Source organism: Acinonyx jubatus, chromosome D1 (assembly GCF_027475565.1).
Source record: "Acinonyx jubatus isolate Ajub_Pintada_27869175 chromosome D1, VMU_Ajub_asm_v1.0, whole genome shotgun sequence".
Taxonomy (NCBI): Eukaryota; Metazoa; Chordata; class Mammalia; order Carnivora; family Felidae; genus Acinonyx; species Acinonyx jubatus.
Genome location: NC_069390.1, coordinates 26,027,393 through 26,049,053, shown reverse-complemented (window position 1 = coordinate 26,049,053; position 21,661 = coordinate 26,027,393). Strand labels below are relative to the sequence as shown.

At 49.4% G+C, this 21,661-nt stretch overlaps 1 protein-coding gene and 1 long non-coding RNA gene across 20 annotated transcripts in view; one reads left to right on the top strand and one right to left on the bottom strand.

Moving 5' to 3' along the window:
- CD44 (CD44 molecule (Indian blood group)) overlaps positions 1–21,661 on the top strand; it is an 87,763-nt gene that overhangs the window by 21,187 nt on the left and 44,915 nt on the right. For all 19 annotated transcript variants that reach the window (XM_027072893.2, XM_027072894.2, XM_027072891.2 and 16 more), the window contains exons 2-3: positions 14,758–14,923; positions 19,154–19,287. In XM_027072893.2, the coding sequence (XP_026928694.2) occupies positions 14,758–14,923; positions 19,154–19,287 (300 nt within the window). The remainder of the gene's footprint in view (positions 1–14,757; positions 14,924–19,153; positions 19,288–21,661) is intronic.
- Positions 14,759–15,961, bottom strand: LOC128311795 (uncharacterized). The gene is made up of 2 exons (XR_008290399.1): positions 15,500–15,961; positions 14,759–15,408 (listed from the first exon to the last, which is right to left on the bottom strand). It is a non-coding gene; the product is annotated as an uncharacterized LOC128311795 (long non-coding RNA).

Genomic DNA, 21,661 nt, shown 5'->3' with positions numbered 1-21,661 from the left:
TTTATAGGGCGTTAATCCTGTTCTTCCATCCCCAGAAGCAGAGGTCTTGAAAATTCAAAGCATCTCCTTTTCCTGAGAGTCTGGATTTTTCTGGCTCCTTGCAAATGAAGGGCCTGGAAACGGTTTAGAATTGCCGGGAGTTATCTTCGGGAAAGGAGGTGGTGGGAACTGCTCTCCCTTCCCTCTTGGTAGGGGCAGGGGGACCTCCAAGACCACAGAAGATGGGGGAGTCGGTTGCGGGCTGGGCGTCTCACTTCCTACTAGTGCAGGTGGAAGCGGCCGAGAGCAGTGTCTTACTTGAGGATTGTCTCACAACTGAAGAATGGTTTGACTTGGCCCGTGATGCTGAAATTCACTGTAGGGAGCACTGGGCTGTTTGTAGTAATTTAGGAGGAGCGTCTCTAAGGAAATCAGTAATTCTGCCGTGTTTCCCTTAATTGAAACCATTCTTTCCCTCCAGCTTCGATGGGTCAGGTTCTAATCTCTGTGTGCTGGAAGGCGTTTATTTGGCGTAATCTGAGAGCGGGATGCCGGCAACACTCTCTTGTTGTGTCTATTGTCTCTTTCTGCTGGCCGTGCACCCTGCCTGCCGTATTTGTCACACCACCGCTGCCTGGATTCCAGAGCATGATGCCACGGTTGTGCAGGCAAGAGGGAGCCGCTGATGTTCCTGGGAGGTGCTTGGGGGAGCAAGTTAGAAAGAAGCGTAGACTTCTCCTCCTCGAGACAGGGGTTTGGGTCAGCTGGGGATCTAGAGGCCACCAAGCCCAGCTTCTCCCTGGTCTGATGCAGAAACTGAAGCCCAGGGAGATAAAGTGACTTCTCCAAGGAGACTGACAGCTTGTCGGGAAGAAGCCTGGCTCTAGGCCCCAGGTCACGGGACTCTTGGACTAATGCTTCTCCCCTTAAACCAAAGAAACGTTTATTGGACACCATACTATATGTCAGACACTGGGGATATGAAGATGAACAGGTGTCATCCCAACGGAACCCACTTTGTATCACTTGAGGCAGGCTTCTTCCTCGGATGATGTTTTACAAATAGATGATCTATCAGACAGCACGCAATTATGTAGAGTAAGAGCTACATCTCTGGATAATTAGGCTTCTGGCTCCTGATTAAGTGGAGGGCTTGAGTGGCTGTTACCAAGGACACGGTGGGCGGCTGGCCAGTTAATCAAGAATTCAGTCAGAGTACACGGCCCTTCATATTTGCGCTGTCTTAAATACACTTTAATCTTTGTGATGACTGGCTCACGTTGACCAAGTACCGGGTACTTGGCTCGGCGCCAGCTTCTTTGCTAAGTGTCTCAGAGACTTTTCTTCATTTAATCTTTAAAAGCCCCCCCATGAGGTAGGCATTGCCTTCACTCTACTAGCGAAGAAACGGAGGTTTACAGGTTAAGAAAACATGGCGGGCCTAACATTCCTCAAGAGCCCACGCTGGCTCTTGGAGCGAGGCCTTTCTGAGGTGAAAGGCTTTGAGCATGGCCACCATGCCATCGTACAGGACTGCGGGGTAAGGTGCCCCAGCACAGGTTCCCAGGAACTGTACAGGGAGGGATGCCCAAGATGCCGGCCGGCCAGGAGGTCTCAGCAGCGTCAGACAGCTTGTGGGTAGGCGTCTCACAGCTGCACCGGGACGGGCCGCACCATCATTTCGTTTGATTTGCCTCCATGAAGTTGAGGCCAGGCCCCGGGAGGGACAGGTGCAGTCCACTTCCAGCAGCTCTGTACCCCAACAGAGCTCTTATCCCAGAAACCAGACCATTCGGTTGCCAACGTCTTTGCCTTCCAAGGTTCCCTTGTCTACCTGACTAAGCCCAAATCCTGGGGATCCTGGAGGCGAAGACAAATTCCAAAGACAAATTTCATCTGGGTGACGAGGGGGGACAATTTCCTTTTGCTGGGTATCTGGTCACACCGAAAGCCCCATAACAAATGAGTAAAATATGTCCATAAGTTTACAGAAAAGCATCAGATGGCACAGACTTCCTGACAAAGCAGCCCCCGTCACTCTCTATCATAGAACCCCTTTTCGTTGCCTATGAACCTCTCTTTGTACCTGAAATTGCCTTGTGGCTATATTAATCATTTACCTGTATAGTGTCTGCCTCCCCACTCTAGAAGGTAAGCTCTTTAATAGGAGGAACCTTTTATGTCTCCCTAGCTTCCAGGCGTCCTATCTGGTACATAACGCTTGTCTCTTCTAGAAGGTGTTTTGAAAGGACACCTTGCACCGTGGCCTGGGGATACTAATGGTGATGTGGGAGGCCAGGATTTCATAGGAAGAGGCTCAGTTGTCCTCACCCTGATGTTTTTAGAGCACTTCTCAAATGTCCACCGTGAAAGGAACTCAGGCCTTCACCAGGTCTGGTCTCCTGCCGTGTCCGATCGCCATTTATTTTCAGGAAAATCAAGTCTTATTACCTTTGGCAACTTCCCAGAAGGGTCATTTGTTACTTCCTCCACTTTCAAGCCTCCTGGATCCGTGCATGGGCCATGTTCCTTAAAAGCAGGAAGTTGTGTTTGGCCCATCACAGCTGAACATGAAATGGTAAAGATTTTGGTCCAAACCCCCTGGCTTGAGTCAGATTTAAAAGCTTGTCAGAAATAAGTTCTCTGGAGCCTGGCATTCAAGGCTGGCATCTGTTATCCCAGATGAGATTTCACAGATTGAAAGCCCAGGAAGGGATGTGAATTACAAGCCATTAACTCACAGGGCAATCGCAACGGTACCGATCCTGGAAATCTTTTGGCCCAGGTTTTAAAAAAATATGCCCACAGTCCAGCCTCTCCTGTCATAGGGCTTCTGCTTTGGAACATTTGAGTTACTCTTAAAACCATCTGAAGAATAAATAGTAGTAGGCTTCTTGGACTGGGAAGGAGAGTCTCCCTCTTGTGTGCACGCACATGCACACAGTCACCTACATGTCCCTCTTCTCTTCAGCACCTGAGAGACAGAGACAGAGAGAATGAGAAAAGAGAGAGTTTGAGTTATGAAAATGTGAACCGATGATTTCTGAGGCCTCCGAATTCGAAACCGGTGGAAATCATAACCGTCCTTAGCCGCTCGCAAGACTTGTGTTTGCAGATAAATACTTTTCTGGCTACATCTCTTCCCTGCTGATGTGCTTGAAGAATGAGGGTGATCGAGACACATGATTCTTGTTCTGTCTCAGTCCACTGTCGGTCAGGATTGGTTGTAAGTGAATTATAAGAACAGGGCTTTTGGCAACCCAGTGCCACGGCCTACAGATATCTTTCCTTTCTCATAAATTGCAGCAAACGCCTGGCTATTCCTGGAAAAACTTGCATGCTTACTCAGTCGCATTCAGGTAAGATTTTTCGAGTGACAGGGAAAGAGGCCACTGGAGACTGCAAGGCACCTGGTGCCCATCGGAATATGATTGGCATCGTCCCTCCTATGGATTGCAGTGGTGCCGTGGGGGTGCTGTGGGGCAAGGAGGTTAAAGCATATCAGTCTAAGGGGTATCTGGACCAGACGCCCTCCGTCATGGGAAGGAATCCAATCTGTCCATCAAGCTTGTCCTCTGCCTGTGGCCCGGAGATGGTCAGCTCTGTCTAGGGCACAGGCTTCCTAAGTCCCAGGGAGGGACCGATTTTTCTGTGGAATTTCCCCCGTCCCATTTGGTCCATTGGTAACCCTCTTGGAGGAGCCAGTAGCCGTCATCCACCAGCTCTATTTGCATGGCGCTAGCAAATATTAACCCAGGGGCGCTCAAACCCCCTGGCAAGAGGTATTATCCTGAAACTCGCCTGGAACTTCCTGAAGTTAAGCAGCGAGAGAGGCATTTGTGAGGCCGCTAAGAGAGAAGGGACCCGGCTACCTGGTCCTCTGCCCGTACGGCCGCAGACAGGTTTCTTAACCCCTCTGAACCTCAGCAGTCTCATCTGCAATATGGTTTGAGGCTAATAATAGCATGCGTTGCGTATATTTATTGCGGGGGTTAAATGGGACAATCAGTGTGAAGCTTCTAGCACAGATCCCAGCACACGGTAGGTGCTAAATTAGTGTTAATATTACCGGGTTGGCGAGCCAGAGGCTCCGCAGTGGGAGCTGTAGGATCTTGAGTGTCCCAGTCACACCCCAAAGTGCACTTGGCATTTCAAGCCCCTGGTGTGGCGATCTTTGTGCCCCAAGAAGAGAGGTGTGGCTTTGGTGAATGGCCTTGACTTACTCACGTCAGAGACCAGGTGTCATTCCCCGGGCTTGACTCTTGCCCTGCCACTTCCACAGTGGGATGTTGGGTCATTTGTGCTCTGAACCTCACTATTTCATCTGCAAACTGGGGGTGATAACTTGACCTCTCAAAGGCGCTCCGGGGGATCACGTGTGTACAATCTCTTACGGCCCCTGGACTAGTGTCTGACTCAGAGTAGCAGCTCTATAAACTCCAGAGCCTTTCCTTTATCACTGGAGAAGATGCTAAAAGAGATAGGCCAGAGGAAGTAAAATCAAGGTTGAAGGTACACTGGCCTTGTGTGGTAATGTTGGACCCCGTGGGCCTAGCGGCGGCCTTGTTCCCCTCCATCTAGATGCTTCCATCTTGAAGGACAACCGTCTCACCTCAGCGTCTGACTCTATAAATCTTGCCAAGTGCACTGTTACCCAGCCCTGCCCCTCTAGAATAGGATTAGAAATTCAGACTTTGTTGCCTCCTCACCATAGGGGAGCACTAGGGACAGTCTTCATGGAGAATTTTAAATTGCAAGGTAATTTTGTTCTTGAGACGGACGGAGGAAATACAAAAATAATCACGCTAAGCCTGTATCCCTTGTAAAGCATTTTTACACATTTGCATTTCGCTTGGGCTGCAGCCTGTGAGCTGTGAGCCCTGTGCTAAGTACTTAACGCCCCGACTCTGTTTCCATAGCTATCACGAGGAGCGACTAACCGTCTTAAGGCTCCAAATGCTTTGGAGCCCCTGGCACGTTGCAGGCCCTGCTAAGTGGTTATCATTGCCATGACTGGCCTGTACTGCGCTGGTTTCCAGAGTGTTCCACTGAGCCTCCTAGAAAGCATGGTGTGGGGTGTCAGGGCCATTGGTGGGGTGGGGTGGGGGCTGGGCAAGAACGAGGGCCTAGGGTCTGCCCCTCCTCTCTTCACTCTAGCTCCCACTGGGACACCTCTGCCGTCACCCGTCCTAAATATTGTGATTCTGCCTCAAACAGCGTGGTAGGGGGCGGTCTGAAAACCATCACTCTACTCCCCGAGTACTCACCTTTCCCCTTTGCTGGATGACAAACCAAGATGCAAAGGACAGCTCCACAGATAACGGGGGGGGGGGGGGGGGGGGACGAGGAGACCTTGGAAACCTGAGCTGAAGTCTGGGTTTTATTCAAACTCTGTAGAACTTTGAGTCTCTGGATCTCTTGCTCTTTGGTTTATTCATCTGTAAAATGGGTCCACGGTATCTACCCGCTGGGCCTCGCAGGGCTGCTTTGGGATGTGGAAATGCTTCGTAACGGGAGAAGGAAACCACCCACGTGGCCAGATTACGGGGGCTTGCTTACGCTTTGATCTGTCTGCTCTGCCGGGCTTGCAGCCCAAATGTGGTCTTAATTAATATCGGATTTTTGAGAAGCTATCTGAGAGTTGAATACTCTCCCAGGTGTGCGTATCACTCCTCCCCCTCTCCTCCCACAAGCGCCAAGTATTCCCTAACTGTTTATTTCGTCCTGGGAGGTAAGAAGGCAAGGTGTGAAGCTGGGGGCTAGAGTGAATTGCTCAAGGTCACGCGGCTTATAATTAACAGGACTGAGGCTAGAACCAGTTCCTTCTCCCAGATGGGGGCCCCTCCAGCATGTCAGTGACCGACTAACCACCCTGAAATGCAGCTGCCACCCGTGAGCGACAGCCTCCGTCTGTCTCGGCGTTCGTTGGAGTACTTCCCTCAGACTAAATAAGGTCAGCCTGTTCTTCAAAGTACAGGCGACAGACCTGAGCAAAAGCTGTACAAGAATGAGGTGATGTCGCCGGAATTGTCACTGCACCAGGAAAAACCGATCTAGTTACCAAAGCGGGACCCCCCTTTTTTTCCTACTGGCAACAGGAAAAGCCCCATGTGGGCCCCTGAGATGCTTTTTCATTTCATTTACCACATCCTGGGTTTGTGCTAGTCAAATCTGCTAAACCGATACGATCAAAAAAGAAGAAAACACAGGTTTCAAGGCCAGACCTGAGTGTTTCCTGATCGCCATGGCAACGCGCAGGTGTACACATTGTGGTTTCTTTCTTTTTCTCTTCCCGGAGACTCGCTCACCAAAAACCACTTGACCTTCCAGAGATGTATAGTGAGATGACGGTTCTGGGGCACACACTGTCCTTTGCTGGAAAGACTCTGTTGGATCCAGGGTTGGGTGGGAACCTAAACAGGCTTCCTCCACCCCCCCACCCTCACCCCCCTGCTTCCCCTGTTCCCATCACCCCACGAGGAGGCAGGGGTGGGGTCTTTCTTCAGACTGGGGCAACAACCCAAGAGCTCCATTGGGTCAGTCAGGGTGGTGGCTGAGAGATCCTTTTGGACTCTCCTCGGACAGAGCGGATGTAATGGATCCCCGTCGGTTCAGTGTTGGCTGCCATGATGAGCTCGATGTTCCATGGACAAGAGGCTGAAAGGTCAGGGGGTACAGCCAGGCGCCAAGAAGTTGGGGTGCGTTTCCTTTCTGAGTGCCAAGAGGTGCACAGCTCAGTTGAAAGCAACCCAGGACACATTCTGGAGGAAATTCTCTGGGTATGATGGTGTATGACTATTTTCTCTGCTCATTAAACCCTCACCCACCTCCGGGGCAATTCCGGGAGAGACTGAGTCACCCAAGACTCATGGTCTGCCCTGGGCGGCCAAAGGCGATTCGGCCACTGAGTGTGATTTTGGCCTCATTCAGAAATGGATCCTGAACAATAGATCCTTTCACCAGGCGCCCATCACATGGGCGTCAGGGGATGGGGGAGAGTGACGTGGGGGCAACAGGAAGCCTGCCAGCTTTCTGGCCTGGCGGGCCTGAGTGGCAGCAGGGGCTCTCACAGCTACGAGAGTCCTGGATGGAAACTCGTGGGCTTTGAAGACATCAAACCGTCAAAGAAATGAAGAACAGAATGGTTTCTTCGTGTCCCATTAAGACAGTGGGTTGTGGCTTCATTGGGAACAGCTTGTTCAGGCCTCTTATAAAACCAATTCAGGGGTAAGAGCACTGGACTAGGAGTCAGGAATCTAGCAACTATGGACCCCGGGGGCCCGCTTTTCTCACAGCTGGCAGGAGACCCTGCTCAGCCATTCTGGATTTTGTTCGCTCTTGTGTCTCAAGAGAATTTGGTGAGAAGCTGTCTGTTGCCCCACCTGGCTTTAAACATAGATGATCCAATGAGCCATAATGCTTTCCAAAAAAATTGGCCTTTTCTAGCCCTGCTTCTATCAGAGCCAGTTCAGTTGGGTTTGTGAGTTGTGTCATCTTTTTTTTTTAGACACGAGCTCAGCCAATCAGAGGACAGAAACAGAATCCTGGCTCTTTCACGATAAACACTCTGAAAATGCAGCTGCCACTGCCTGGAGGCTTGCATGCCACTTACTCCCAGGAGCTCCGTGGAAGTGGCCGCCATCGGCCTGCAGGGCCATGCTCCTGCTTGATTGGCCTGGCATTTTCGTTTGGTCGGTTGAGATTTCTGGGCTGGGCAGAAGACATCCTCAAAATGTTACCAAGACAGCCTGTGGTCTGGTGTCCCAGCCCTGGGCCAACCCTGAGTCCCAAGATCCTCTCTTCATTTGCCCCGCCTGGTGGACCAGAGGCTGTAAAAGGCAAGGGAAGCCTGAGGCTATGGCTCGGGTTGGATTCTCAGCTCCCAGGGGTTTCATGGGGCAAGCACGGGTAGAATCAGAAAGAGGTGACCGGCCCACTGTTGGGGAAATCCAGTGAACATGGAGACCTCCGAATCTTCTCCCCAGGGAGAGTGTGGGCATTCCATTAGGGAGGGCTTCCCCGGAAATTTACCAGGTTCTTGAGCCAAGGGCCCTGAATCAAGGGACCTCTGATCTTATAATAATATTCCATAAGCTCAAATTCCTCTTTCCAGAGCTCTCTTTTAGGGCTCACCGCACTTTAAAAACCACACAGAAGACAGGTGGCTTCCCGTAGTCAGAGCATTGGCTCCTGCACAGGGTGCCAGTCACACCTCACTGTAAACCCAGTCTGAAACCAAGCCCCTGCTTATGAGCTCCGGTTACTTGCGTCTTCTCTATGAATCAGTTACCTCCTGCCTAAAATGGGGATAATGATGGTGCCAACCACATAGGATTGTGGCGAGAATTACATGAATTCTGAGGTGTAAATGCTGAAAACCTCACACGCCGGCCCACTGCTGGCAATTCTCTGCATGGCCGTGGGAACTGCACAAGGCATCGGGTCCCAGCAACTGGCCCTATTCCCGACTTCAAGAGAAAGCAACTTCCCCAGACACATAGCCAACTCTGGGACCAAATCAGTAGAAAAAAAATCCTATTATGCCTTTGGTTTGTAGAACCAAGCGTCTCTGGGCACAGGATGACTGTGTGTCACCTTCACCTGGGACACAGAAGGGCTGTCACCCTCTCTCGGGAGACCTGACCTCAGAACTGGCCCTATGACAAGGATGCCCATTGTAGACAAAACTTAGACAAAGCCAGCTCCAAAACTGAAAGTTGGTCTCTTGAAACATTTGCTTCTGGGGAAAACAGCAAAGGTTCTCAGAAGCAGATGCTTCGGGTTAAAGACATTTTAAGTGTCCGACAGGGAATTCTCAACAGGGCCCAGCTGGTGAGTCTTGAGATGTCATGTGGGGGATGGACTTGAGAGCTCTTCGTTTTTGCACCTCACAAGTCTCCTTGTCTTGAGTGGTGTTGAGGGTAGGACAGAGTATCCACTCATTCATTCATTCATTCATTCATTCATTTGTTCAACATGTGCCTACTCTGTGCAGTGTTGTGCTGGGTACTGGGGCCACAGTGATGAGGGAGAGATACAGTCCCTACTGTCATAAAGAAGTTCCAAAATTCCAGCATCTTGGAATCTCTCATTACTGAAGAGACCCTGAAGATAATAGTTTCTTGTTATTCTTTACCTGTTGATGTCATATAGACTTCTCTGAGAAACTAATGGAACCTAGGGATGCTGTCCCACCCCAAACCCACCATACACACACACACACACACACACATACACACGCACGTGCACATACTTGCACACACAGATACATATACACACATAGGCTTGCACATGATTTTGCAGGTTTATAGACACTCCCCTCTGCCCCCAAAGACCAGCTGGTGGATCTGGATGGAAAATCTCTTGTCACTCAGCTCTATCGCTGGTCAGCTGTGTGACCACCCCAATTCGCCCCTCAGGAAGTGGACGTGTGGAGGACAGCAAGCTAGGGAAACATTACACAATGCTCAACTCAGCAGATGGGGTGATGTTTCTACCACTTGGGGAGAGACTGGGGCAAACCAAGAAGCTATTCGTCTCCAGCCTTGCCGTTTCATTTGGCAAGGTTTTGACATGTGTTGGGCCGATTTTACTAGACAGACCTATTTTCCTTGATCTGTGGCTTAGTGGAAAATATAGGTAAGGTTAATAGTGTTAGGGGTCAGCTAGGATTTATGCCAAGAATGGATGTATCCCAGAACCCTGCCTCATTGGCAGTATAGCACAGAGGTCGGATCCCTGCCTTTCTCACCTGGATGACCGAGGCAAGTTATTGAACCTATTTGTGCCTCAGTTTCCTTGTCTCTAAAACGGGGTTAGCAATAGTGCCTCCTTCGTAGCATTTTTGCGAGAATTAAATTGGCTGAAGTAGACAAGCCCTTAATAGGCATGCCATACCATTGATTCTAATGAAGTCCAAACACCGTATCTAACCCTGAAGGGTTGGGATCTTCAACCCATCGAGGAGGAGACTGAATGTCAGAGAGGAGAAGGAACTACCTAGCCTTATAACCTGGAATGAGTGACCATGTCAGGATTTGAACCCAGCTGTGGGAGGGTCCTCAATAAGCTGAACTACCAACCCGCATGTGAGTCTGGTGCCAGGGAGTACATTAGACAAGAAGGGCACTCCTACTTCTTCCCCTGTAGCAACGAGATCCCTCTCCATGACTCCATGACCTCTCTGACCCTCCTATAGTAACGAGGGTTCTGACGGCCCGGGTGGCATTTCTCCCTCCAGAGAGACTCCTCCCTGAATCTGGAAGTGGCCTTGAACAGTAACCGTTGCCCGTTGGGTCTCTCAGAGGGAGGGACTTGGGACAGTTTACTTATTACATGACACAGGAAATTTATTGGAGACCAGAGGCCTCAACGGAAAACATTCTTGACTTATTTTCAGTTGGAAACGTTTGAGAGATAAAATTGGCCACTCAGCGTTAGCCTTTTGAGTCACAACAGATCCCTAATCACAGAAGTCTCTGTTTTTCGGGAGAGATGCACACACATCTGGGAAGGCCTGCTTCTCTGCAGGGGTTCGTGTTTCTGGTGTGGGTTAAATGCCACTGCCGCCGATGCTGGAGCCCCATCGGGTGACCTGTGGTCCATGGCTACTCACACCTCAGCCTTGCTCTTAACTTCACTTAAACCTTGGAAATATTCTCAGCTATGCACTGGGAGTCATAGTTGGGAGGTCATAACAAGTTACCTAAATCAGGGTAGGGAGTAGTAGCCTGGTGATTAAGTCCATAGGTGTGCGGTACCAGACTAGTTGGATTTGAATCCCAGCTGCATCATCACTAGCTCTGTGAACCTGGCCATGTTTCCTCCCTTCTCTGTACCTCAGCTTCTGTATCTGGAAAGTGGGGATAATAATATCACCTACCTCGTAGGGTTGGGGGGTTTTTTTTTGTTTGTTTTTTTAGTCATTTTTAACATTCATTTATTATTGAGAGAGCGTGAGCAGGGGAGGGGCAGAGGGAGAGGGAGACAACAGAATCTGAAGCGGGCTCCAGGCTCCGAGCAAGCGGTCAGCACAGAGCCCGACGCGGGGGCTCGAACCCACAAACCACGAGATCGTGACCTGAGCCGAAGTCGGACGCTCGACAGACGGAGCCACCCAGGCGCCCCTTGTAGGGCTGTTTTAAGGACAAAATGAGTTCGTGCTCGTAAAGTGTTTAGAGGAGCGTCTGGCATATGTCTAAGTGCACAATGCATGTTTGCTACTGTCCTTGCTGTCGGTATTATCAGTATCCTTTGGAGTCATAATTTGGGTTTGCATAAGTGTGAAGGAAGCCTGTTGGAAAGTCTTCATCAATCATTAAAGGATACACAGCCCCGACAGCTTAGTCCCTTTAAGGCAAGAGGGACCCAGAGGGGAAGAACTATAAGCCCTCACGGGGATAGTTGGCTTGAAGTGAAGTTTCGGGCACCGTCTCTGCAATCCCTAGGTGGCTAAAATCCATCAGGATTAGCAGCTGGACCTTGTCTGTTAGATTAAGGTAAATGGAAGCCGTGGAACTTCCAGTCTGCACAGAATTTCTTCTCTCGGCAGCCCTTTGCTGATCACTGCTATGTGGCAGGCCCGTGGACGCCTCCCAGTCGAGGACCACTGAAGGCTGAGTTTACCTGTTTCTTCCTGTCTTGGCTGGAAGGACAGACGCACAAAACCACCTGCACCCCCTGCGCTCCGCCGTGCGGACACACACAGCGCATGCGTGTGTTGTCTGGAAAGTTGGGTCGGCAGCCGCACGCGGAACTCAAGGCATTTTATTCAAAAGTCTCAGTTCCTTTTGCATTTGCATGTTCTGGATGCCAGGTGGCAAACTAGAATTAATTTTAATACAACAGAAACTGCCATTCAGCTCCAAACCACCGTCCTTGGTGGTTTATTTTTAACCCGGGAGTGACACGGGCCACCTGGCCAAGTGCTGCCAGGCAGTCGCCCCTCCTGCCGTCTGCTGAAGCCTCCCCCAGGAGCCTCACCTCCAAGGAGTTGGTTGGGAGGCTGTGTTTTACTTTTGTAGGCTGCCGGAAGGGCTGTCACCCCAGCTTCCCCAGTGCGAATGTTGGCTGACAAAGGCCAAAGCTGAAAATGTCAGTGAGAACAAACAATATTTCAAAAGGGCCTTGTGCATTTCCCTCCTCTGTCTTGCCTCATCAGCCAAGTGTTGTGCGAGTGGCTCCAGAAGGACACCAGTCGACCCAGGAAGGAATTAATCACGCAAAAACACATTTCTCCAGTCCACTTAGTTCTGATGCTATTAAGCAGCACCTACGTGCTAATGATACGGAGAGAGAGAGAGAGAGAAGCAATTGATATCGGCGGATGTCTTTTCAAAGCTCCATTTCTTGTTTCTTCTTTTAGTATTTTCAGGCTCAGGAGAGCTCATACAGAAATGTTATGGTTCCAGACACTGTTCGCCGGTGGTTAGCACCTGCTTCCTGCTCAGAAAGGAGAAAGCGCTTCCTGTCCATCCAGCTCTGTAACACTGATCCTATCTTAGTCCTTACGTAGTCGTCGTTTAGGCGTGCCTCTCCCCCTTAGAGCGCAGATTCGCTCTAGTGACACGAAGGAATCCCAGGGCACACAGCGAAGCAGTTTGGAGGGTGGGTTTGGGTGACACAGACCTGAGCTGGGACTCCAGCCCTACCGTGTAATAGCTGGGCGACTTTGGGAAGGTGTTTCCATTTCCTGAGCTTCGGTTTCCTCGCCTATAAACACTACAGACATGCATACAATTCACCTCTCAGGGTCTGCGGAAGATAATGTAACACGGAACCCCAAAGGTGCTGGGGGTGCGGGGGGACTCTGCAGGAACAGGCCTCCCCCCCACCCCCACACCCCGATCCCGGGCTACTGGCTCAGAACTGCAGACCAAAGCAACTGAGATTCAGGAAGTCAGCTACAGGCTCCAGACAGAAATGCCTGCTTCCTGGGGCCACTTACGTCTCTGAGCCTCAACTTTCTCATGAATGAACGCGCAGAATCTTCTGACCACCTCTGGAGCAGGCCAAGTGGGAGATGGCATCTGAGTTAAAGTCAGTGTTGTCTGAAGCCACACCCGGCCCCTGACTAACGATGTGGTGCCTGGCCTGGCACGGGGGCCACCATGCAGTAGGCCCAGAGGAAGGTAAGCTTCCTCAGGAAAGGACAGCCCTCGAGGCTCAAGGAAGTACGCTTCACCAGGACAGCTACAATGACTTAACCTTTCCGCGTTGGAGTTTACTGAAGTGCAGACCGGGGATAATAACAGTCCTAGAAAAATAATGAGTTTTCTCCTAAGGGGATAGAAGCCTTCTGAGATAGTTACACAGGATCGGGTAGAATCAGGTAATTTTTCAACTCCTTCTTGAGATTTTAGGTTCACGTCTGCCAAATGCACAGAAGCTCTTGGGTTAAATAATTCTTTAAGCAGCTGGTAGCCATTGGGCCTCTATTTTGAATGCCACTGACTCTTGGGAGCCAGCAACTGATCTTGGCTCTATCTGTCAACATGTTGAAAGTGTGTTTCTTAGGAAATTTTAATGAGTCATTTATTCATTCAGTAAATATTGGTTGAACATCTACTCTCTGGCACACCGTTGTGAGAATTAGAGAAACACTATAAACAGGGAAAAGGCCTTGCTTTTTTTGGAGCCTCCATCACAGGAAGGGTGGATGGATAATAATTAAATGCAAAAATAAATAAACAAGTTGCTATGGAGGCACAAAAGCAGGGTGAGTGAGGGAGACACCGTGGGCTGGATGACAGTGTTGAGGGAAGTGAGGGGGTGACGTGAAGCCAAACCAAAAATGCCATGATCTAAGAACAGAACATTCCAGACAGAGGGGGTGGCAGATAAAAGTATTCTAAGGTGGCAAAGGGCTCAGTTCCAAAGGAACTGAAGGCAAGCCTTATGGCTGGAGCAGAGTGAGCTACAAAAGGTTAGAGAGGGAGACAGGAGCCAGCTCGTGTAGGTCTTATCAGCCATGATAAGGACATTTATTCTGGGTACGACCAGAAGCCATCGAGGTTGTTAAGTTATGGGAACAATAAATACCACATGATTGGGGGGAAATGCTCATAGTATGAGATTAAGTGGAAAAAAAGACCATCAAATCAAAAACTGTGTATTTAGTACCATTTTTACTATGTAAGTACATAAGTAGACACACCCGCATGAGTGCACACATACACACACACACACACACACACACACACACACACGCAGAAAACTGAAAGAAGATACAGCAAAATATTTAAAGTGTTGGCGATAGTTGGTGGCCTTGCTTTTCCTTCCTTACTTCCCTGAATTTTGTCGGTTTTCTACAAGTTATATGACTTTCATAATCAGAAATAAATCCGGTGCTTTTTAAAAACTTGCTTGTAAAGCAATTGATGGAGAGAAAGTAGAGTGACCCTGCTTTCCTGTGTCCGATCTCAGCGTTGAGTTGAACGTGTGGTGCTTCGGAAGGCCATGTGAATGTGGAAGACTCTGGCCAGTAGAGGTTTTTTAAGTGAGTCTTTTTTTAAAGTTTATTTATTTTGAGAGAGAGAGAGAGAGAGAGAGAGAACCCCAAGCAGGCTCCACACCTTCAGTGCAGAGCCCGACGTGGGGTTCAAAGCCACGAACCATGAGATCGTGACCTGAGCCAAAACCAAGAGTCGGATGCTTAACCGACTGAGCCACCCAGGCGCCCCTGAAATGAGTCTTTTTAACGAATCTACCCTAAAACAAACTTCTTACCCTTCGCAGTAATGTATGCAGAAGTATCTAACATTTCTGTTTCATCCACAGATTTGAATATAACCTGCCGATACGCGGGTGTGTTCCACGTGGAGAAAAACGGTCGCTACAGCATCTCGAAGACGGAGGCTGCTGACCTCTGCAAGGCTTTCAACAGCACCCTGCCCACCATGACCGAGATGGAGGCAGCCCTGAGCATCGGGTTTGAGACCTGCAGGTGAGAGGCGAGAGGGGGCGGGGCTTAGAACCCGGAGGCTCCTCCCTGACGGCTGATGGATGGTTGTCTGAAGGGTCGGCCCCACCCATTAATTTGGGCAACTCAACCTGGAACCTGTAGGACAACTGGAATTGAAAGCCGGCTAAAGACACCTTTGTGAATCATAGTGGGGTTGCCCGGAGGAGGCCATTAAGGGTCAAGGGTTGGAATCCTCTTGCCTAAAGTGCTTCCACAGCGCTCTCCCGGCTTTGAAGAAGCGTGCAATATCATTGTCGGAACCACAAGAAAACGTAAACCAAATAACAGTGTTTAAAATAAATACGTGCCTGGTGGAGTCCTGGCTCTGCAGACGTGGCTCAAAGCAGAGTTTTTTTCCAAACAACTCCCTCTCTCTGTCTCTCTCTTCCTCCCTCTCTCTTTTTCTCTCTCTGTGTCTCTCCGTCTCCCATTTGTTTGTTTCTCTTCTGTGTTGCTCTGGTTTGAGACTGTAAACGAAAGAGCATGGCAATTATTAAGATAGATTATTACACGTGATTGGGAAGTGGTCAGAGGGACCCAGAAGGCCTCCGGAGAGACCTTGTGTGGGACATCACCGTGCTCCATGGACCCTTCTGCTGCAGGACGGTCACAGCAGGCAGTGGCCTTCTGCTTCTGAGTTTCCAATGGCCCTGTGGCGAGTGGTACACATTGAAAGCTAGCAGCGGTGACAACCACGGTGAAGTGGTTTGGTCTGGTTTGTTTTCACTAGAAGAGTTCTGGGTAAGCCGAACAACCGCTCTGAAGTCTCCACCCAGCCGGCAGCTTCCCCCTGTTTTTGCAATGTATGTCATTAGGTAACACGCTTCCTCTTTCTCATTATACACACACGTACAAACACAGGCTGCTTTTTAAAAGTCAAGCTGCAGGGGCGCCTGGGTGGCTTGATCGGTTAAGCATCCGACTTCGGCTCAGGTCATGATCTGACAGTCTGTGACTTCGAGCCCCGCGTCGGGCTCTGTGCTGACCGCTCAGAGCCTGGAGCCTGTTTCAGATTCTGTGTCTCCCTCTCTCTTCCCCTCCCCTGTTCATGCTCTGTCTCTCTCTGTCTCAAAAATAAATAAATGTTTAAAAAAAATTAAAAATAAATAAATAAAAGTCAAGCTGCTGACGCCTTTATCCAAGCCATGAGGTGTGAGTTAAGTACGCCTGTCCGCATCCTTGGCTACAGGGTAACGCCCACATTAGGAGTGGGAGCCCAGACTCTCCTGTTGAAAAGGAAAAGGAAAGTCTTGACTCCAAAACTGCACCGATAAGGTAGCCACTCACCACGTGTGGGGGGCTCACTGCAATTCAGTAACATTGAACCCTGGTGCTTCGGCGGCTCTGTTGACATTCAAGTGCTCAGCTAGGACGGATGACTGGCACCTGCTCTATTGGGCAACGCAGATGATAGAACATTTCCATTATCGCAGACAGTGCTACGGAGCAGTACTGCTCTGACAGAAAGGGCAGATGTGCGCAGACATCTGCGTGTGCTCTGAGCGAGGTCTGGGAGAATGGGAAAGCGGAGGAAGGAAGAAGCTTCGCTGACTCCCAAACCCCAGCTGTAGGCTGCAATGAAGGAAGGCCAATTAGCAGATCCATTTATTCTGTTCCCCCAGGCTAATTGTTTAAATACAGCCCTGGCTAGGCCAGTAGCCTAAAAAAGACTTACGAAGCTGAATTTTGATTGTGAAATACAGGCAAGACATACTTAGGAAACACAGAACTGTTCCCATCTGCTGAAAAGAGGGAGGTTCTTCCCACTCCCACTGGCAAACTGTTGCGCACTTAGGGGTTGGGCGCCCTGCTCCCCACTCGCCCACGTCCCCTCCATGCTCAGACTGCTCCCTGGGTCGATCCTATTACTCCAGTGTCTGGATGAAGCCACTGAGGCTAGAAGAAGTGCCGAGGCTCAAGAAGTGGCCCCAGGGCCACATTGTGTGCGTGGGGAGGAGTCCAGATCCCAGTCCTGCTTCTTCGCCTGAGCCCAGGGCCAGAATTTAATGACCCTCCCCAAGGGCGGACTGCAAGGGGGTGGAAGCAAGGTGCATGGATTTGCTGAGCATTTCTTTCCTCCCTGTGAACAGCAACCTGCTGGGGCAGTATACACACATTTAAATTTTAACATCCCAGCTCATGTACGGTGGGATGCATAAAAGTGGCAGTTGGAATGATGTGGCAACAACTCAGGAATAACTTACAAAGGGAATGCAGATTCTAGAATGTCAGTATTACACAAATCTCCTGAATGTGATGGGGGTGGGGTGGGGAGTAGGCTCACCAAGGATATTGTTAATTAAATTAAAACAAGAAAGAATATTGTAAATTAAAACAAGAAAGAAAGAAAGAAAGAAAGAAAGAAAGAAAGAAAGAAAGAAAGAAAAGAAAGGAAGGAAGGAAGAAGGGAGGGAGGGAGGAAGGAGAGAGGAAAGAAAGAAAAGAAAGAAAGAACAAAAGAAAGAAAGAAAGAAAGAAAGAAAGAAAGAAAGAAAGAAAGAAAGAAAGAAAGAGGGATGCCTGGGTGGCTCAGTCAGTGAAGCATCCGACCTCGGCTCAGGTCATGATCTCACAGTTGGTGAGTTCGAACCCCACATAGGGCTCTGCACTGTCAGAACAGAACCTGCTTGGGATCCTCTGTCTGCCTCTCTCTCTGCCCCTCCCCTGTGCTCTCTCTCTCTCTTTCTCTCTCTCTCTCTCTCAAAAATAAATAAACACCCCCCAAAAATTTTTAATTAAAAATAAAAAAGAAAGAAAAAGAAGAACCAAAGGGGCCTAAGAAACCTATCCTTCCACCCGGAGCAGGTATTAAATGTTGCAAAACACATTACCATAATTTCGCTCCGGTAGCTATGAATCAGATATCTGCCACAGGACAGGTGGCAAGTCTCATAGGCTCCCATAAAACCTTAGCAGCCGCTCTCTTCTGTGTGCCCCGCCCTGATTAGTAGCCTTTCCCAGATATATGGAAACTTGTTAACATTTAATTGCTCTCCCTCTGCCCACCAAGCTCAGGAGTCTTTGGAGAAACCAGTCTGTCCTTTCAGATGGGGAATTAGTCATGCGCTACAGTTGCAACATAGACCTAATGAGCTCTATGTGCTTAGACATTTCAAATTCATGGCCATTTCCGTGGGTCTTGCAGGGCTATGCGCTATGTGCTGTTGCCTCTGGCAGGAAAGATTAAAAGGATCTACGCTGCGCGTTTTAGCCAGCATTGCAGTTTCAGAAACTTGCTGGATTTAACTTCACCCTCTTTGTCCTACCTCCCCCACCCCGCCGCCACCCTCTTCTCAGCCCACATCTCATTTTGAGGCATTTTCCCTTCCGGACAGATTGTGTAGTGAGTATTCAGCTTCTGCGATGCGGATCCAAGAGGCCCGGGTGCTGTCTGTTGTATCCAAAGGGGCCTCCAGCTCTGACCTGCTCCCCTGCTCCTGGAAACATCCTGGTAGGGGCAGAGGGGCCTTATGCACTTCTCTGACTGTGCTGCCTCTAGAAAATTCCCGAGCTAAATGAGGCACCGCTATCTACTTACTTAATCACTATTACTCCCATTTTAATGACAGTCAATTTACTTCCACTGGCAATGACATTATGCCTGGGATGCTCGTGAGGCAAAATGTACTGTGTTCCTAGCATATAAACAGGGCTTTGTGTTTGCAGTAATGGAGTCTGGAGCAAGGGAATCACAGGAAAAGGTGAGGCGGGGAAGGAAGGGGTGGGGTGGGGGAAATAGGCAGTTTTGACATTCGCGGGCTGATGCGAAGAGCCACCTCGTCCCATCCTTTGGGGGCTGGTGATTTGATGTGTTTCCTGGAAAATGGGAAGGTGATGGAGAGCCGGAGTGGAACTCACATCATATAAAGTGGTCGTTCTTCCCTCTTCGGCGACTTAGGCTTCCCTCCGCCTATTCCGAACGGACTTGCTGCTGCTGCCCACAGATTTTATCTGAAAACAGGTTTTTCCTTCCTGCCTCTTTCTTTTTTAAAGCTCTGTATAGAGCTCTAAATAAAATCAGCCGTGTCGATCCCCTCCATTCTCCCTCTGCTGTTGTTTTTGGATTTCGTACAACTCAGTTGTTGAAACGTCTGCTGTCCCCAGGGGTGAATTGAACGAGGCGGTGCAGCGTGTGAGATGTCACGTGATGGTGTGTTCTGAAACCCCCGTCGCCGCCTTGCAGGTGGATGACCTCTTGCTTGTCTCTTGCAGGTACGGGTTCATAGAAGGTCACGTGGTGATCCCCCGTATTCACCCCAACTCCATCTGTGCCGCGAACAACACCGGGGTGTACATCCTCACATCCAACACCTCCCAGTATGACACGTACTGCTTTAATGCTTCAGGTTGGTTCCGAGTGGATCATCTCTGCGCTTGGGGTTGCTTCGGGCATGCGGGCCTTCGGCAGTGTAGCTGACAGTAATTCAGTCTTGGCTGAAGTGGGGGGGGGGGTCATGTGGCTTCCCCTCACATAACAGATGTTCACTGAGTATCTCCACAGCAGAGACAAGATGCCTATCTACAGGGTGCTGACTTTCTAGGCAGGGAGGCCAACAGGAAACAGAGAGATAGTAAATACCTTAAGTGATGGGAGAGAGTGGCGAGTGCTCTAAAAAGGAAAGCAGAGCGGGAAGCTTCAGAGTGCTAGGGGACCTTTGGTCTGAGAAGGTGGCCAGGGAAGGTGCCTGTGAGGAGGTGCATTTGGGGGAGCCCCAGCTGGAGTCAGGGAGGAAAGCCAGGGGCAGGGGGGGACAGCCAGTGCAAAGCCAGGTGTCGGGGAGCATGGTGGCTTATTCTGAGGACGCCAAGGTGGCCAGGGTGGATAAAGCCCCACTAGCAGAAGCAAGAATGCCAAGGAATGAAGTCAGGGGGGTAGACAGGGGCCAGATCACACAGGGCCCTGTAGGCCATGATAAAGAATGTGGATTTTACTAGGTTCACGTGATGGAAAGTCATTGCGGGGTTTTGAATAAAGAAGTGACATGAATCTAATGAGAGCGTTGGTGTATGAGCCAAATGGCTTAGCTCAGAGGTATTTATTATATGTTGGGGCTGTAGAGAAAGCTGGGAGGATATACTGTAAGCCTTTGACCTTCTTGAGTTTCCTTTCCTAACAATTGAGAGCCTGACAACTGGAGAATAAGAGCGCCAAGCTACGACGTGCAAGCTGGGCTGCTGGCCAGGCCCCTCTCCCTGTCTAAGGGACCTCCTTCCAACCACTGGCCTAGAAACATGCTCATAAGTCTAATTCAGGCTCCAGCAAAATTCAAAAATTCCATGCATCGTGTATTTTCAGCATCTTTTGAGAAGGGTCAAAAACGTAAATGTCAAATTTTGAATGCCGACAATCAAACATTGATCGATTACTTACTTCTCAGACTGGGCGTTCTGTCCCTTAGAAAGGTTTTAGATTGTGTGAAAGGAAGATGGAACCACAAGATAAACCCGATAAACACGTCTTCCTGGCATATTGGTTCTCCTTAAAGATGGGAAGGAGGGCTGAGTTAAATTAGCTGGACAGTGGTTAAAGACAGCATCTGTCGGAGACAAATACAGATTATTATACGATGACTGAAGACGTTGTTTGCATGAGACAAACACAGATGTCATATATGGTAGTAGAATATCAAATCTGCATGGATTTTTAAGTGCAAGTGGAAGCATCAAAATAATTGTGAGATTACGTCAGTAGCTTTCACTCTCCGGCCACCCATTGTGGCGTGACCAGTCGGGATCCGAGTGGGAAGTCGAAGGAGAAGTCTAGACTTTAGGAGAAAGAGAAAGTTTCAGGGTTGCATAGTTGAAATGGAGTGTGTGAAGCCAGTAAAATTATGTCAAATACATGCAGGTCCCTAAGCCTGTGGGAGGGACACTCAAAACACAGAGGAGAAGACCGAAGAGTGTTTTCTCTTCCCTGGTATATGAGCGAAGGGTGCGAATGAAGTTCAGCCAAAAAGAGGAGAGTCCAAATGAGGCTAAACAGTACATGGCCCATACCCCGCTCCCACACTCAAACCCACACCGTCCGTCTGATGACACGATGGTGAGAAAACCCACGTGCAAATAAAGGAGAAATAGACACAAAGCCACATGTGGCCTAGCTAGCTTATTTTATTGCCCCAGGGCTTTGGGAAGACGTTGTGTTTTAGACAAAGGGGTTGGTCACATGGGACAGGGCTGGCATGGGACTGCATACTCCAGAGTCTCTGGGTCCTGCCTGTTTCCTCTCCCACCGAATCTTGTCAAGTGAGTGTATGCCATAGATTATGTTGTTGCGTATCCACATTGTCTCACCTGTTTGACGAGTTAGTATCGCTTGCGGGAAAGAACCTGAACTCAAAAGGCTAGAAGCTCGCACTGTTTTATTGCCTGGAATTGCAGCCATCTAGACAAGTTACTACGGAGACTTCTCTCCCTGCCCTTATTTTTGCCTGTAAGGATGGGCCTATCCTCAGAGAAGGGAGTGAACAGTACTAATCAACTTTCCTCTTCTTTGCGGGGGAGGCGGTATTCCAGCTGAAAAGTTGGAGAAGTTCAGGGAGTGTGTGCACACGAAGATGGTTGTAGCAAAGTAGTCAAGGTTAAGGGGAAGATTTCCTCTTCTCTTATCCAAATTTACTTAATGTAGATAGGCTGCTTTTATATGTTTTTCCTTAAGTTTTTGGTTGTTGTTTTGTTTTTACATGTTTATTTATTTTGAGAGAGAGAGAGAGAGAGAGA